At 38.3% G+C, this 18,112-nt stretch overlaps 1 protein-coding gene and 1 long non-coding RNA gene across 9 annotated transcripts in view; both read right to left on the bottom strand.

Moving 5' to 3' along the window:
- Positions 1–26: 26 nt before the first annotated feature.
- Positions 27–5,746, bottom strand: LOC127519188 (uncharacterized). The gene is made up of 2 exons (XR_007931741.1): positions 811–5,746; positions 27–759 (listed from the first exon to the last, which is right to left on the bottom strand). It is a non-coding gene; the product is annotated as an uncharacterized LOC127519188 (long non-coding RNA).
- Positions 5,747–6,464: 718 nt separating this feature from the next.
- osbpl6 (oxysterol binding protein-like 6) overlaps positions 6,465–18,112 on the bottom strand; it is a 70,977-nt gene continuing 59,329 nt past the window's right edge. For all 8 annotated transcript variants that reach the window (XM_051906684.1, XM_051906689.1, XM_051906686.1 and 5 more), the window contains 5 exons: positions 17,817–17,961; positions 16,211–16,355; positions 15,404–15,530; positions 13,282–13,404; positions 6,465–10,025 (listed from right to left, as the gene is read on the bottom strand). In XM_051906684.1, coding sequence (XP_051762644.1) covers positions 9,917–10,025; positions 13,282–13,404; positions 15,404–15,530; positions 16,211–16,355; positions 17,817–17,961 — 649 coding nt within the window. In that variant the 3' untranslated portion in view covers positions 6,465–9,916. The remainder of the gene's footprint in view (positions 10,026–13,281; positions 13,405–15,403; positions 15,531–16,210; positions 16,356–17,816; positions 17,962–18,112) is intronic.

The raw sequence follows: 18,112 nt of genomic DNA, 5'->3' as shown, positions 1-18,112 counted from the left end.
TGAGTTTATTCTTGGATGAGGCTAAGTGCTTCATTTACATCCAAATGGCAATTCATTTACACTGAACCTCAAACTGGATTCAGTCACATGTACTGAATAGAATGTGTTTGCCACTGCATCAAACCTGACCAATGTCTTTTTTTTTTTTTTTTTGCTTCATAAAGCCATTGTAAACACCATTTTAATAGGTTTACAGTACGTTCTCAATGTGTTTTTTGTTAAAGGATTTGTTCATACAAAAATGAAAATTATGTCATTATCTACTCACCTTCAATCTGAACAATTTCTGTCCCTCCATTGACAGTCTACACAACTACAACTTTGACTTTTCTGAAGAGATTTGATTGCTTTATATGATGAACAGATTAAATTTAGACATTTATTCACCTATAAACATTTATCAGAGAACATAAACAGAAGCTCAACTGTACTTGCTTAGACGCACAAGAACAAACTTCATTGGTTCTTGCTAAAGCTCAAACATGCTGCGTAACACAAGAATGAACCTCATTGGTTCTTGTGGAAGCTCAAATGTGCTGCGTAACACGAGAATGAATCTCATTGGTTCTTGCAGAAGCTCAAACGTCCTGCGTAACACGAGAATGAACCTCATTGGTTCTTGCTGAAGCTCAAATGTGCTGCGTAACACGAGAATGAACCTCATTGGTTCTTGCTGAAGCTCAAACATCCTGCGTAACAAGAATGAACCTCATTGGTACTTGCTGAAGCTCAAGTGTGCTGCGTAACACAAGAATGAACCTCACTGGTACTTGCTGAAGCTCAAACGTCCTGCGTAACACAAGAATGAACCTCATTGGTACTTGCTGAAGCTCAAACGTCCTGCGTAACACAAGAATAAATCTCATTGGTTCTTGCTGAAGCTCAAACGTGCTGCGTAACACGAGAATGAACCTCATTGGTTCTTGCTGACGCTCAAACGTCCTGTGTAACACAAGAATGAACCTCATTGGTACTTGTGGAAGTTCAAACGTCCTGCGTAACACAAGAATGAATCTCATTGGTTCTTGCTGAAGCTCAAATGTGCTGCGTAACACGAGAATGAACTTCACTGGTTCTCACATGGCAAGCAAACATGCTTGAGCTTCTGTTTAGTTGATGAATGTTTACGTGAATAAAAGCCTAAATTCAGTCTGTTCATCATATAAAGCGATAGAGTCTCTTCAGAAAATTTGGACTAAACCACTCGATTCATATGAATTAGTTTGACAATCTCTTTATGTGAAGCATCAAAGTGGTAGTTGTGTAGCTGTCTATGGAGGGACAGAAATCACTCAGATTTCATTAAAAATATCTTGTCTTTCGAAGATGAATGAAAGTCTTACCCTTGTGTCGTTCCAAACCCGTAAGTAAATGACAGAATTTTCATTTTTGGGTGAACTATTCCTTTAAGAAATGCACTGCTAAAATAGGCTCAGCATCTTCTGCATGCTGCTCAGAGTGCAGTGAACACTGCTAATAATGGCTAAATGAAGCTTTGCAGCATTGGGTTCATTAATCAGAAGTTTTTCATTATGCCAGGGGCGCCTAAACTCAGTCCTGGAGGGCCACTGTCCTGCAGAGTTTAGCTCCTAGTTGCCTCAACACACCTGCCTGGAAGTTTCTAGGATGCCTAGTAGACCTTAAATAGCTGGTTCAGGTGTGTTTAATTGGGGTTGGAACTAAACTTGGCAAGACAGTGACCCTCCAGGATCAGGATTGGACACCCCTGCATTATGGTGTACGTTGTGACCATCTAGTGGTCATAATGTATCCACCTTATTTTGTAAGACAGGAGTAAGCTATTTTCTGTGAATGTGCAAGACTTCAGATTCATTAGCCGCTACCCAGTAGCAGTATTAACATTAAGTGGCATGGCATCTTGTGCACAGAAGCCATTGGCGCTGTGCTTAGTAGCACATTCGGTGGCACGTCCAAAAACCAAAACTGCCATGTGTGACTATCAATGTTGTGGCACCTCCAAAACTGATGTAATTGTGACACAAAATCCTAAATAAATTGCCTAATTTAGTGATTTAAAAAAATAAATAAATAAATATCATGTAAATGTATTTACAAATCGGTAATATTTTCAAACGTAGTCAGTTGGTGGCACATCTGTATTTGAGTAGCACGTGCCACTGAATGTTGTGTAATACCAGTGCTACTGTATGTTGTTGGTCATACAAACAGCCCATTCTAGGAACCACACGGAATTAATCTATCATGGGTCATGAATACCACATTACCAGTCGCATCCGTTACTGTAAACCTTTATTTTTGCATGATGGTGCGACACGCTGGTAGGAATCAGTATAAGTAAATGTAACATTGGCCAGCGTGAGATAAACCAAAACTCATGACAGTTGAGGAATATTCACCAGTGGTGTATTTATTTGTTTGTGAGTTAGACAGTAGCAAAAACAAGTAATCAGAGTCTGAAATTGATCTGTAGATAGGCCTATAATTTAATATGTGGTTAGTGGTTCTCATCTTTCATCTTTGATATTTCACAAATAATTTTATGGTATTATGTACTAAGAAATAAAACAATTTTTTAACAGTGTGAACACGCATTCCTTCTGGAGATGCCTGAATGTTTTGTTAAATATTTGACTTGCCGTAGGCACATTATAATAGACATCCTGTTTAATGTAGTATCTCCAGACCTAGATTACTCTGCACTGTGAAGAGTCAAGGTCCAGCACACTTCTGAACACTTGCTGCCAGTTTTCTTAATGCATTTCAGAGTGTTAGGTGTCACTTTATAATGGTTTTTGTCATTTTCTCTAATGCTAGTTTACAATGAAATACCTGATTGGTAAGAGTCCATTTGTGATGGCACATACCCCTGCTGATTGATACCACTTCAGTTAGAACATTTCACTTTCTTTTAGTTGTGGCCACCAATCTAAATATCTTTTATAATTCCAAATGACACAGCTGAACTGTAAATCCTATACAAATAGGAGAAAAATGTGTTGAGTTATCAAAACGACTGTATATTTACAATATTTAAATTAACTGTACAAAATATAAAAAGAAGCATATAATAATAAATGGGCTATAAATACATGATGCAATCCATTGGCGCAGGCAACAAATGTCCACGTTTTCTTCAGGGAAGTGTAATGGATAGGCTACTGAACCTATAGGGCCACATAATTGAGTTGGTTTAATTTATGTCAATACAAAAATTAGGATGTTGTGATATTGTAATGTTCATATCAGGTTTAGTGTTCAAACAGTAAACTCTGTTAAAAGCATAAAGTTAAACCATGCTAAAAACTTAATTGCCTGAGGTTTTGGTAAGAAATCATAATCATCAGTACCACAGGCCTCTATTACAGGTCAGCAGCAGATGTGTCCACAAGACTGCTTAAATGGCAAAACAGTAACCAGAGAATCCAGAACGATTATGATGGTCTTAACTTGGTCATGTAGGTCCATGACTTTAAACAGCTAAGCAGTTTTGTTAAAATATCTGGTAACACTTTGTTTTGATGGTCCAATTAGATATTCTATTACTGTAACTACAAGTAACTTTGCTACATGTAAACTAACTCTAATTAGAGTATTAGTAGATTGTCTGCTTAATATCTGCTGACACTTTATTTTGATGCTCCCCAACAGACATTCTACTGACTATAAGTAACTTGTCAACTTATTACTAACCCTAACCTAAAAGTTAACTAGCAGTCTACCACTAATACTCCAATGAGAGTTAGTTGACATGTAGTTGCAAAGTTACTTATAGTTGGTAGAATGTCTAAAGTGGACCATCAAAATAGTGTAACCAAATATTTTTAAGAAATAATAATAATTCCTTACATTTATATAGCGCTTTTCTGGGTACTCAGAGCGCTTTACATAAGGAAGGGGGAATCTCCTCAACCACCACCAATGTGCAGCATCCACCTGGATGATGCGACGGCAGCCATATTGCACCAGAACGCCCACCACACACCAGCTTATTGGTGGAGAGGAGACAGAGTGAGGAAGCCAAACAGTAGATAGATGGGGATGATTAGGAGGCCATGATGATGGACAGAGGCCAATGGGCAAATTTGGCCAGGATGTCGGGGTTACACCCCTACTCTTTTCAAAGGACATCCTGGGATTTTTTAATGACCATAGAGTCAGGACCTCGGTTTAACGTCTCATCCGAAGGACGGTGCTTTTTGACAGTATAGTGTCCCCATCACTATACTGGGGTGTTAGGACCCACACAGACCACAGGGTGAGCGCCCCCTGCTGGCCTCACTAACACCTCTTCCAGCAGCAACCTAGTTTTCTCAGGAGGTCTCCCATCCAGATACTGACCAGGCTCAACCCTGCTTTGTTTCAGTAGGCAACCAGTCTTGGGCTACAGGGTGATATGGCATAATAATAGATTATGCCAAACTGCTTAATAAGAATTTCATACTTCTAATTATTATTATTTAATATATCAAGACAGTTCACATGCTTGACCACATATGTATGAGAGACTGAGACTGGAAAAGTTCCAATTTATGATAAAAAAATACAATATAGCTGCGAGCAGCAATTATCAGGGTTCAAGCACTTAAAGGCCTTTAAGCCAATGCGTTTTATTTAGCAAGCATGTAACCACTTAGATTATAGATAGAAAAGACTGTTTACAGCTAATGCAAGCAATTTACTAAGAAACATGTTTTTTAAAAGCTTTTTAAGTTATAGCGCCACCTATGGTCTGATGTTGCACATGCTCACCTATTTTCCTTTTTGTTTAGGATTTATAGGAATTTGAGTATATTTTGTTATGCCTATTTTCTAAATAACCCTGTTATAACTACTTTTTTTAAACAATTGACCTAGAAATCCCGAGAATTGTGCCGCAGTGGTTTTATAGAGGTAGAGCCAAAAACCTAGGCCTAGTTCGCCAAAGTTGTTTTTTGAAATAATCTCCAATATTTAACAAACAATCCGATGGACAGCGGCGGTCCTAGAGGCAAAGTTGCTTAAAATGAGGGGTTCTACCATGGGTAGAAATGTCGTGGGCGTGTCGAAACATTGCGTGATGTACAATCCTTTACGCACATGAAAAACATGAAGGTGGCTGATTTTTTTTTCAAATTTCTCACAGGCCTCAAGGGTTGCGAGTCAAACAGGCCCATCGAGTTTCATTCCGATTGGCCTCCGTTAACCTTGTCTGATTACTGCTCAAATTTCATTGGCCGATGGCAGACATGTTTTTTGAGACACGCCAATGTCCTCATAGACAATCATGGCACATTGGACTAAGACCAATGTGCCATGTAGTAGTTATAGCCATTTTCATGTTTTTTTTTTTTTTTTTTTTTTGCTGTTACAGCGCCACCAAGTGGCCAGTCGGTACGTCCTTTTCCACACTACTACAGAATGAGCTCTTACATAGGTGTGCTGAGTTTGGTGAAAATATCGCTTCCTTTCATGAGTTAGTGAATTAGTAAAAATGGCTCTGCCCACTTCACTTTTAGGCGAGAATACTGATCCTTGGAAATTTTAACTATTACAATAAGGGTTTCAGTGATACACGCTTGAACCCCTAAAAAAAGTCTAAATAGCAGTAACAGTTGCTAAATAGCAATTACATTGAATTTGTCCAGTCAATAATGAATTGAAACTGTTGAGTAAAACACTGCTGAGTGTCAGTTTGTGACGAATGGCCCGGCCTCCTCGCATTAAAGGGTTAGTTCACCCAAAAATGAAAATTACTCACCCTCATGCCGTTTTACACCCGTAAGACTTTCGTTCATCTTCGGAACGCAAATTGAGATATTTTTGTTTAAATCCGATGGCTCCATGAGGCCTACATAGGGAGCAATGACATTTCCTCTCTCAAGATCCATAAAGGTACTGAAAACATATTTAAATCAGTTCATGTGAGTACAGTGGCTCAATATTAAGATTATAAAGCGACGAGAATATTTTTGGTGCGCCAAAAAAAAACCAAAATAACAAATTATTTAGTGATGGCAGATTTCAAAACACTTCGACACGCTGATTCATAACGCTCCGAATCTTCCTGAAGCAGTGTTTTGAAATCAGCCATCACTAAATAAGTCATTATTTTGTTTTTGTTTTTTGGCGCACCAAAAATATTCTCGTCGCTTTATAATGTTAATATTGAACCACTGTACTCACATGAAATTATTTAAATATGTTTTTAGTATCTTTATGGATATTGAGAGAGGAAATGTCATTGCTCCCTATGCAGGCCTCACTGAGCCATCGGATTTAATCAAAAATATCTTAATTTGTGTTCTGAAGATTAACGAAGGTCTTACGGGTGTAAAACGGCACGAGGGTGAGTAATTAATGACAGAATTTTCATTTTTGGGTGAACTAACCCTTTAATACTTTAATTTGAGCTTTTGAATTCTGGTTTTATAATGAGATTGATAATAAATATTCATGGGCACAGGATAGATTGATAATAAATAATGGACACAGGATACAGATCATGACTTGGAACATAAATATGTATTTCTTACTATGTATTTAAATGTGAAATAGCAGGTCTGGAGAGTGTCCTAATGACACGTCAGGAGAAACAGAGCTGTACAGCAGCAGAGCAGCTGTGAACGGAGAGAGATGTCATCATCGTACAATTGCACTTCAGAGGAAAGCTGAACACATGAATGAAACTCCCACACACAGTGCAGGAAGCCTCAGTGAGCAGATAATGAGATAAAAATGAAACGAACATTTTAATAAGGCATCAGAGATCATTGGCAGGCCGTGACATGTTTTCATGCAATGGTGAGAAACTAACAGCAGATGCACTCACTACAGTGTCCTTCTCTAAGAGCAACTCGACAGGACCAGGAAGTTATGTTTTTCCCCATTTTAGGCTTGATAAATCTAAAATAAACTCTGTAAGCTTCAGAAACATTCAGTCGGATGAACTCTTGACGACAGTCAAGACTGTTTCAAGAAGCATCTCAACGTCCACTTAACAGAAAACACAAGGATCACAAAGTATCTGCAATATTTGAACTCATTACATAGTCTTGTAGATGCACATCTATGTTTCAGGCCTCGTCCTTTTCACGTCTCAGACCGCAGCCGCTCATATCCAGCAGTCTTGAATGGAGCTCTGTGTTACAGTGTGGTTGGGCCTGCAGGGTGCATCGGTGTGCAGAACATGAAGTGTGTGTGTGTGTGTGTGTGTGTGGACTGTGCTCAGTTGAGTGTGTTGATATGGTTTCATATGCATTAAGGCACAGTGAAGAACTCGAACAGTGACATACGGCTCTACTAATGGCAGAGACCATCTCTGTCACTGCCACTACACTGTTTTTGGATTTTTCTTTTTAAATCTACTGACAATTCAATCTACGGAAATAAAATAAAAATCTCTCTTTACAAGAAATTAAAAACAAATTACGTATAAATGATTTTGTTTGAATGTTTGTTTGATGAATGAGGTTCAGCCCAGATCACGTGTGAAAACATGGCCGTTCACACTAGAATACTAGTGTACTACATACTGCATACTACACTGTCTACTTTAAAAATAGTGTGGAAAAAACACTGCATTGTGCAATGTTAAACATTTCAAAACGTATTCTGCCCACATGATTTAACTTAGCATGTTTAGTTCAGGAAGTGGTATCTTATTTTCATCTTGGCAATAAAAATGATATTTTTTCTAAATATCTTAACTTTTAGAAGATTAATCAACTAATGAGTCAATTATACAGCAGAAACAGTATTTGCTAGTATGCTATTCAGAGTGGCATACTACAGCAGCATACTTCTGCAGTTTGCACAGCATGCAAGTTTTCAGTATGTACTGAATATCTGATGACTACATTTGGCAAAACACGTGCGGAATTCGGTACTGCATACTAGCGTACTACTTTTACTAATTCTGCCACATCTTTATATGCCTAAAATAGTGGTATGGTAGTATGCGTTTCTGAATTCAGCAATGCAGTACGCAACCCGAGCACACAGAATGGTGTACCTCACAATGCATTGCGCCTGACTTCACTTGCCATTTCTGTGACAGATTAACTGCAAACGTCAACCCTGATTTTTAACATCTCCTTGAATTTTAATTCAAAATATAACATTTATATCCGAGATGAAAACTGGACTTAACTGAATTAAACAAGAGGTGAGGTCATGTGCAAATGTAGCACACTACATGAAATATTATAGCATACTGCGCAGTGTATATGATAGTCTTCCATTCCACACATTGCTCAGGTTGTTGCTGCAAATGGAGATTGTGGAGTGCTGAAGTATGTAGTATGCAGTAGCACTGAAAGGCCAGCAGAGGCCCCTGCCGCTCATGTTGTGAAGTTCATGTTTAGATCAGTGAGTCAAGGGAAAATACAGTGTACACTTGTGCAGTGTATATGTCTGCTGGTCATTGGTGCGTTATAGGGATAGTTCAACTAAAAATGAAAAATCATTTACTCACCCTCATGTTGTTCCAAACCCATGAGACTTTGGTTCACCTTTGAAATGCAAATGAAGATATTTTTAATGAAACCTCAGAAGTTTCTGTCCCTATGAGGAGTCATAAAGGCATCATAAAAGTGATCATATCTCTTCAGAAGACTTGGATTAAACCAATCAATTTATATGGATTATTTTTACTACGCCTTTATGACCTTTTTGGATCTCCTCATTTTTGGTTATTGCTAGAACAAACCTCATTGGTTCTCGTGCGTCAGCTTCGGCGTTTACCATATTTGATGTGCTCTATACATGTGTGTCAATCATTGTTTAGATGTGAATAAAAGCCTAAATTAAATCTGTTCATCATAGAAAGCGATCAGTTCATATGGATTCATTTTATAACCTTTTTGGATCTTTTACATTTTGATTACCTGGACTTTCAATGGAGGGACGAAACCTCTTAGCTTTCATTATCTTAATTTGTGTTTCGAAGATTAGTGAAAGTCGTACAGGTTCGACATGATGACAGTATTTTCATTTTTGGGTGAACTATCTCTTTAAATGTAGCGTATGCACGACTTCTGACTCAACCAGTGGCGTAAGTTTAGGGGTGGAACGACCAGTAATAATCTGTTTATCAGGGCATTGACTCGTTTTTCTGAAGATAGAGAGGGCCTGTGGAATCTGTCTGGAAAAAAAATCACTTCTTGAATTTGGTTTGGTGCCGCTAGATGTCACGCTTTGTCTTTAAATTAAGAGTGCTAATGTACAACTGCAGCTACAGAGATACAGGAGTCCATGAGGGCGTCTTGTGGTCTTGCTGCACAGTGTTGCAGGTTGCGTACAGGAAATCTCTTTCAGCCTTGATTCTTTGGAAGGATTTGAAAGGTGGGATATAAAATGGTCCCAGTTCAGCACATGGTGAACATTGATCCGCCCCTCTGACGGCTGCCTTTGAACATGAGGAGGGACATGTTGACTTCATTAATGAAACGGATCGATCACGGCACAGCTTTAACGCCAATGCAATTCTGTCCTTTTGGTCGTTTACAAAAATACCACTAAAATTGTCTAAATGTAGTTTGTGTAACATATTGCAGAGAAAAGCTGCCATCTACACATGCAGAATGTAACCAAGAGCAAATTCAATTCATCTAAACCGAGAAGTTGAGGGAATTTCACTAAAAGCGTAAAACTTTGTTGTTGAGAAGCGACTTCTTAAGGCAAGGACATAACAGGAAGCACAACTGGCTTCATGTGGACAGCTCTCCAGCTCTCACTGTTGCCCTGACAACAGCACTCTCTCTCTCTCTGTTACTATGGAGAGGGAGAATATGGAGGCGGAGCCTGCCGAAGTGATGTGGAAAGTCTTTTTTTCAGACCTTCAGTCCATTTCTGGAGATAAAATCCAAATCTAGAGGGAAGTCCCAGGCTGCTCCTGTTCTGCATAGTAAGCATCTGCAGTCAGCAGTGAAGGCGTCATCAGCACAGGCGTCTGGATCTACCACAGCTGAGGGTTTTCTAGTTTGAGGAAGCCAGGGTCCTTGCGCAGCTCCCAGTATGTGTTGTTAGACACCCATCTCTCCCTCTGGTTACTGTCCATAACCTTCCTGTTACACAGAGGAAGCACAGGTTAGAAAGAAGAGACTGAGAGCATTTACACCTGGTGTCATCCATCTTCGGTGATCTGATTTAAAGTGGATGACGCTTAATACAGGTGTAAAAAGAGTCTAATTAATCTAGCAGACATATCACGCAAACAGCAGTGCTTCTGGTGTGATTTTTACCTGAACAGGGGCTGGATTCACAAAAATCTTTTAAGTTAATACAATTCTTAAAGGGTCCTTTTATGCTCATTTACAGGTTCATGATTTTGTTTATGGGGTCTACTAGAATACGATTACATCATCAGTTACACTTTCTTCCTAAGTTGAATACGGAAGGCAGTCTGGCAGAAGCTAGATATTTTACTTCTTAAGTCGTTAAATATGGATATTTTTCTGACACAAACGCATCGATTTATTAACCCCCTGGAGCCGTGTGGAGTACGTTTTGTTTTGGATGGATGCACTTTCTTGAGGATATATATATATGCATCAGGATATATATTAATATATCTCCGATTGTGTTCATCAGAAAGCACAAAGTCATACACACCTAGGATGGCTTGAGGGTGAGTAAAGCTTGGGGTAATTTTCATTTTAAAGTGAATTAATCCTATAATGTTTTTTTAAGATCTATTTTTTTTTTTGCTGTTTTTGACTTTATTATGATAGGACAGTAAGCAGACAGGAAGCGAAGAGGGTTAGCGAGAGAGGGGGACGGGATCAGAAAATGTCCACGAGCTGATCTGATTGGTCAGCCGGCCCTAGCCTGTTGTGATTGGTCTACCGCTTAGAGTGTGTATCAGCTCCAGAAGCTTCCTGAGACGCTGTAAACACTGCTGTAACTATGGCATCAGTTTTATGTTTCAGTTCGAGCCTGTGTCCGATTATGACAGTCAAGAAGAAGCCCCCTTGTGCAGGACGTTTTACAGTGGTAATTATTTATTTTATACCTCTGTATACATTTCAGATGTGATGTTATAACTGTGTCATTTATAACATCTGACCTGTATCGAAATGCATTGTTCAGAAAACAGTTGTTGGGGAAATGGTGAGAACACAGCAAAAGGTTGTGGTTGTACTGCTGAGGAATAGTGTTAAAAATACATTTTAACCACTGATTCCTAAGTTAGTCCGCCTTAGGAAGGCTGAAAAAAGGGTGTTTGGATTTGGGGTGGAAAAAACAGCATCTCTCGGATATGGCGACAACACAACTCAACCAGGCCTCACCCCTTTATTTTGGGCGGGAATTATTTAAATGAGGAATGTTGTGAATTGTTTGTTCCTGGAAGAAAACTCAAGACTACAATGGAGGCGTTTCAGGGAGTTCAGAAACAGTGACACCTGTATAGAGAATAACTCCCGCTGGAGAGACTTTGCAGAGCTTTTTCATGATCAGCAACATTACACACTAAAGAAAGATGAACATGGAAAGAAGCATAATAGGACCCCTTTAAGATAAATTCTAAGAAGTTTGTAAGAATGTTACTATTTGCAATTACTGAAAAAATCTCTAGTATGGTGGTTCTTGCTAAGGACTCACTGGTTAAAACCTCGAAGGTCATCTTTTTCTGACTAGGACTATTTTTTTTTTAATCGCAAATCACTCCAGAGTTCGTTTTCAAGCAGGCTGAGACCACCTTGTTTCGCTTGAAAAGAAACTCTGAAGCAGTTCGCTTGTGGTGAGAAAGCAATCCGACCCAACAGACTAATGAACTAGGCTGTTTCACAATGTATGATGAGCAATTATCTGCGATGAGTGAAAAGCAGCAGTTTGATTTGCCAGTGCCTCTTAAAATGAATTATGGGTTAACCTGAAGCAAAGATGAGGTGAACTGCCTAATTGAAATTTGGTCCAAAACACATAAAAATACCGACAATTCAGTTCGTGCTAAAAATAAAGCTGAATGACAGCTACATAAGGGCTTTTCACACTGCGCTTAACCCTGGGTTATCGTCGTTCTAAACACCACTTTTAACTGCGGGTAAAGGAATGTTTCACACTTGTAATTTAGATGCAGGGTTAGCACCGCTTTTTACCCAGGGTTATGAAACCCTGCTCCAGAGCTGGACTTAACTGAATTAACCCCGGTATTAACCCCAGATTGCAGTGCCAAACGTGTACAGTGTGAAACGATGTGTGTTACAATGTTATGACTAGATGCTTAGTAACGGATAACCAATCACGTACTCATATTTGCCTGCTTTGGACAGTCACGGAAACACTGCGCACTATACATAAACAGTAAATTCAGCGTTTGAGAGGAAAACGTGATAATTTGATTGAAGAAGAGACCTTTCATTCTTCCCTTTATAGTCCGAAATGTCCATTCAGTATAAACTCGATAGTAAAGTCGGCAATACGAGGATATGCAATGCTAGCGCTATGTTAACAGGTCGCGTGCTGCGTTTATCCAATCAATGACACTGACATTGCAAATATGCAAATAAGAACGATAACCCAGGGTTTAGGAATGTACAATTTGAAACGGCAGCTAATAAATACCCAGGATTAATTGTTAACCCCAGGAAAATTATGTGTGAAAACGTGAAGCAAGATAACTCAGGATTCTGTTTACCTGGGTTCAGAATGACCCAGGGGTAACTATTTCAAGTGAGAAAAGCCCCAAAGAAAGCCACAATCAGCCCGCTGACTGTTATGAGCAAAATCCCAGAAACATCGCATGTGACTCGTATTAACAATGTTTGGTCCATTTTTGTTGTCTTTTGAAAGCGAACCAAACCAAGAAGAAATTGCAACATTGTAGCAATTTTAATCCTCGTTTCGAACCAAAAGCAAACAATCTACAGGTGTGAAAACGCCCCAAGTGTAACCATAATGGGTCAAAAAGACACTGATGATGCCAGAAAGAGCATAACAGGGCTAAACAAAAGACATTTCTGCAATTTAAAAATACATTTTGAAGTGAAAAGTGAAGACATGATCTTTTAATTTAAAATTTAAACTAAAATATAAGTCTAACCTAGGCTGCTGGGTGATGACATATCAGGGACTAAAAGGCATAATTAGTCCAAATTAAATGCTAAATGTTTTGTGTCTAGAATTTTTCAGATCTAAATTTCAAACACATGAATTGAAAGGGAATTTTTCATTTCATTTTCAATTTTTCATTTAATTGATGAATTTTGCCCAAACTCTATTAAACAGCCTCTAAAACTGGTGAATCCTCATTAAAACAGATCAATACAGAGAGAAGGTCTCTCTAAATGACAGGAATTCAAGAGCAAAAGGTGCACTGACTTAAAAAATCGTGGCTGGTACTTGATGTTGTTCTCCTCCAGCCACTTCCTCTTGTTTCTCTGCTGCTCTTCGATTCTTTGTTTCTCAGCTGCTGCCATCTGGACGTTTCCTTCCTCCAGATACCTGTGAGACACATTAAACCACAGATGATTACTCAGCGTCAAATTTGTTCCACTGGTTTCCAAAAGTGTTGAAAGAGCTGAACTAAGCAGAAAACTATCTTAGGGAGCAGAAATACACATTCGACACACACTTAAAAATAGAGTTTAATTACAAAGTGACATGAAAGACTAAGTATTTAGTTAGTTCATGTAGGTTTTTATCTCAAAATATTAAGTAAAACAGGCACTGATTCTTAAGACATGGGATGTATGTTCCAATTTTGAAATTAATCACATACTGTATGATCACAATAATGTTGTGGGACGTTTAAGTTTTGTTTTGATGGACTTTTAGTTTGCCTGTCCCTATTTCTCCCCATGACTAGTTTGTTCCCTTGGTTACTAATTATGTTCACCTGCCCCTTGTTTAGCTTTCAGTTATCTCCTGTGTATTTAAGCCTTCAGTTTGTTTCAGTTCATTGTCCTGTATTGTCTATGCATTACTGCTAGTTGTGATGTTCTCTCCTGCACCCTAGTTTGTTTTTTTGTTGGATTACCTGCTTTGTTTTTGTTTATTGATAAAACGGCTACAATTAGATCCACCTCTTCTTCACCTGCCTTGTCTGACGTAATAACATTTATTCTTATTTCAATTTTAGTTTTAATAATTTTAGTACTTTAACTTTAAATAACTTATTTTATTTCAGTTAGTTGCCAAGGCAACATTTCTCATTTTCATTTAATTTGAAGTTAAGTTTTGAAGTTTTAGGCCCAGTTTCACAGACAGAGCTTAGCCTAAGCCAGGATTAGTCCTTAGTTCAATTAGGGCATTTAAGTAGCTTTTATAAACATAAACATTAAAAACATTACTGAAAAAAACATTACTGTGTACATCTTGAGACAAAACAATGACACTGATATATTTTAATATCTGTCAGTTCAAGTTGCTTTCAATTAAAACAGCTCAAACATGCATTTTAGTCTAGGACTAGCTTAAGCCTTGTCTGTGAAACCGGGGGTTAGTTTTTCATCGATTATTTATATTTAATTTTATTTCAGCTTTATTTCAATTGACAAAAATGATTTTTACTAGTTTTAGTTAACAATAACAACACTGAAACAGACTTTAAACAACATTTTCTGCCCGTTCTGGTACGCAAAATTTAATACACACATTTAACTTTTAACAGTAACATTTAAAATTCTCTTCTGGCAAAATGGGCCTAAATATTGATACAGTGTGGTGTACAGAAATGTGCTCTAAAATAATGTCCCTTCTGCCTAATACCAACCACTAGCAATACAAGCAGTCTCTGAAGGCCCCAATTTACTTGCAGCGAAGTTCTTTTTCATTTTTAATATTAAACATGAAAAACAGTGTCAATGTTTCTTTCAATTAGAATTACAACTTCATTTTCTACTATAAAGCGGCTCTTAAGAGTGTTCATGTTTTTACTCGTGGACATCCAACCTCGACGGACTGAACAGAAGAAATTAACTGGAGTGTATTCCCATGCTAAAGAAGGCGCTTGAAGGTGTTTACCAGTCGGAGCGAACTTATCCAGAAAGTTTGCTTTGGCCAGCTGTTTCAAACTTCCGAAACGAACACAAAACAAACTTGGTTTTGGCCTGATTTTGTTCGAAATGACGTTGCACCAGTTCGTTCTTCAATTTCGCTTGAGGTACAGTCTTAATAGCAAGTGGTTTGCTGGTTGCAAAGGAAGCGGCTGGCATTATTCCTTTCATTGTTCTCATCTTTCATTTTTTATTGCTTTCACCTTTCTGTTTCAATAGTGAATACATCAACAATGTCACACCATTTCACTTCTTTAAAAGCTGTGGTTTTCTTACAACACAGTCATAAGAAAAGCCAGAGGAAGGCTTTATGAAATCCTTCAAAACAAGGTTGTAATCATTTCTAGAGTGAGTTTTTCTTGTGAGGCTGTGGATCACTCTTCTCTGGCACTAAACTACAGCAAGTTTTTAAGTGTGCAATATCAGTCCCGAGCGTGTGTGTGTACCTCTGGTCCGGTCTGAATCGAGCATCTGTTGGTGGCAGCAGCTCCTTCAGCTCAGGGAAGAGCTCATTGAGCTCTACAGCAAACCTGCTGAAGCCGTAGTACAGCTCATAATCTGTGGGCATGGACCCTGTACACACAAACACAACACTCATTTACACCGAAGAGAATCATCACTGTAAGTGGAACATTAGCCTAGATACATCTCAATGAAGAACTGTCCTCTGTTGTGTTGTGCAGGGTCATAACTACAAATAACTGGTGAAGAGCATTTAATCTTCATGAATATTTCTTACTGGCCATTAAACTGTACTTTATTAAATTACAACACATTTGAGAGGTGAGTGATGTGTACCCATGTACTTTCTGCCACAGTGTCTGGGTAGTTAATTATTAGCCCAAGTCAAAATGCCTCATTTTTTTTCAAAAGTTTGGGGTCGGTATGATTTATTAATATTTTTTAAGAAGTCTCTTTTGCTCACCAAGGCTGCATTCATTTAAAACAGCTGTTTTCTATGTGAATATATGTTAAAATGTAATTTATTCCTGAGATCAAAGCTGAATTTTCAGCATCATTACTCCAGTCTTCAAGGTCACATTAGAAATCATTCTAATATGCTGATTTGCTGCTCAAAAACATTTCTGATTATTATTTATTTTATTATTTGATCCACTCATGTCACTTCAGTTAGGGTCCAACTTTTGGTACTTTTGATTACTTTTCATATTTTATTTCTTTATATTTTGACAGTCCATTTTTGTAGCAACTGGCGCATGGTGAGTGTTCATTTTGAATTTGTGAGTGTGTACCTGGTCTCCAGATGCATTTAGCTGAAGGTGGGACTCCACAGTACAGACCCTCATGCCATTTCCCAAACAGTCTGTGAATGACTTTCCCCTCCAGGTCCATGACAGATCCTTGCACCTCATTCACATTCGAGCTCCAGTAGTTTCCCTGGACACAAACACACATACACTGATTAGGGCTGGGAATCTACAGACGAAGAGTCATGATACAATTATGAAACAATTTGAGTATGGTTTTCTGTTGCAAATATAGGGTGAATACTGATTGGAAGTGACTATGCCCTACTAGCTCCAAAGGGAAAGGCTCCTAGGGCTTGAAGTGGGAATTCTGGAGGGAATCATGTCCTGTACTGTTACTATGACAACGCAGTGCAGTGTCCATCCCCCTATTAGCTGCTCTTATGACAGGAATCTTTTATTTGGAGCTGTTAATGTAACTGCTGTTAAATTTTGTTGTCTAAATCTAAAAATATATTAAAATATATTAAATTGAAAACAGATATTTTAAATTGTAATATTTTTTATTTTTTTTTTTTCATTAAAATACTGTTTCTTAAACCAAATGAACATGCAGAGACAACAATAAGTTATTCATTCGTAGGTTCATTCCCCTGGTGAAGTGTAATATTTCAGTCTGTTGTGCTTTCAAAACATTGCTCTGTTCCTTTGAGCATTTTCAGCCGTTGTGACTCCAAGGCCTCCCTTTGTCCAAGACAATATTCGAAGGGCCTCCTATCTAAGCTGATATGCTCCTTTTGTATTTCTGTTGTAATAAAAATCTCAAAAATATGATGTCAGTTTAATGTTCTGCATCTTTAATTCTAGTGTTTTTTAGCATTTTAATTAAGATTGTTAATATAATTAAATTTTAAATTCATATACTATGCTTTTTGGGATATTCCCTTTCCTGTAGTGTGTAATAGATGTTTGTGAATGTAAAAGATCTGCAAAGATCAAAGTGCAGATAAATGGAGTTTTTGTCTCCCAAAAGAAAGAATCAATTCTGAAGTGCCTGAAACTAGTCGTCAGTAATTCAGTCTCACTTCCTGCTGAACATTCGTAGGTTTGAAACATATTTGCATAATGCCAGTCTATTCTCTTTATTGGCTGCTGGTGAACTTTGATCCTCATCTTTGACCCTAGTTCGTATTGTTCATGTCGAGAAGACGCTGTTTTCTGCTGCCAAAGCAAATCCACTTTGATGAGATTGATACGGTAAAACCGACGCCATCGTTACTGTTCGTATCACTGTGAATCAAGAGCTGAAATTCAGATATGATAAAGAGAGTTTGGATTCTGACACGCATTGTAAGTGGTCGACCAATCACAACAGACTGAGCCATCTTATACTTTATCGAAATCAAATCTTTTATTGAACCGTTTCAGACACTGTGAGAAAAGAGCTGATGCTGCAATGGATATTATGAACTTGGATGCATGTAAACCTGCTATAGGAAACTGCAAAACAAAATTAGTAGTCTTTAAAATAGCCTTTAAATAATTTTAAGACTTATTGGGGCCCCCTGAAAGTTTGCTGAAACCCCCTAGTTGAGAAACAGACCTTAGTGCATCATTTGTGATGTATATGATGTTGCAGATGTGCATGTACCTTAATAAAGGTGAGCTTGCAGATGCAGGTAGGGTTGCGAGTGTTTTTGATCGTGACCTCGCCATAATGCTCGATCCATCGTCTCCCGCTCAGAATGTTGTGGACGCACGTCGTCACCTTGTTCCACTCATAGTGATCACCATAACTATCAGCACATACGGAAAACAGTTACAGAAGCAAATGGTAATGAAATATGAGGAGAAGACAGACTGATAGGACCTGTTTACACCTGGTCGTTTTGGTCAATCGGATCACAGGTAGACGAGGGAGACACATTCCCGCTTACACTTGGTGTT

This window comes from Ctenopharyngodon idella, chromosome 9, assembly GCF_019924925.1.
Source record: "Ctenopharyngodon idella isolate HZGC_01 chromosome 9, HZGC01, whole genome shotgun sequence".
Lineage (NCBI taxonomy): Eukaryota > Metazoa > Chordata > Actinopteri > Cypriniformes > Xenocyprididae > Ctenopharyngodon > Ctenopharyngodon idella.
Note: the sequence above shows the minus strand (reverse complement) of the source record. Positions and strands in the feature narration are given on the sequence as shown.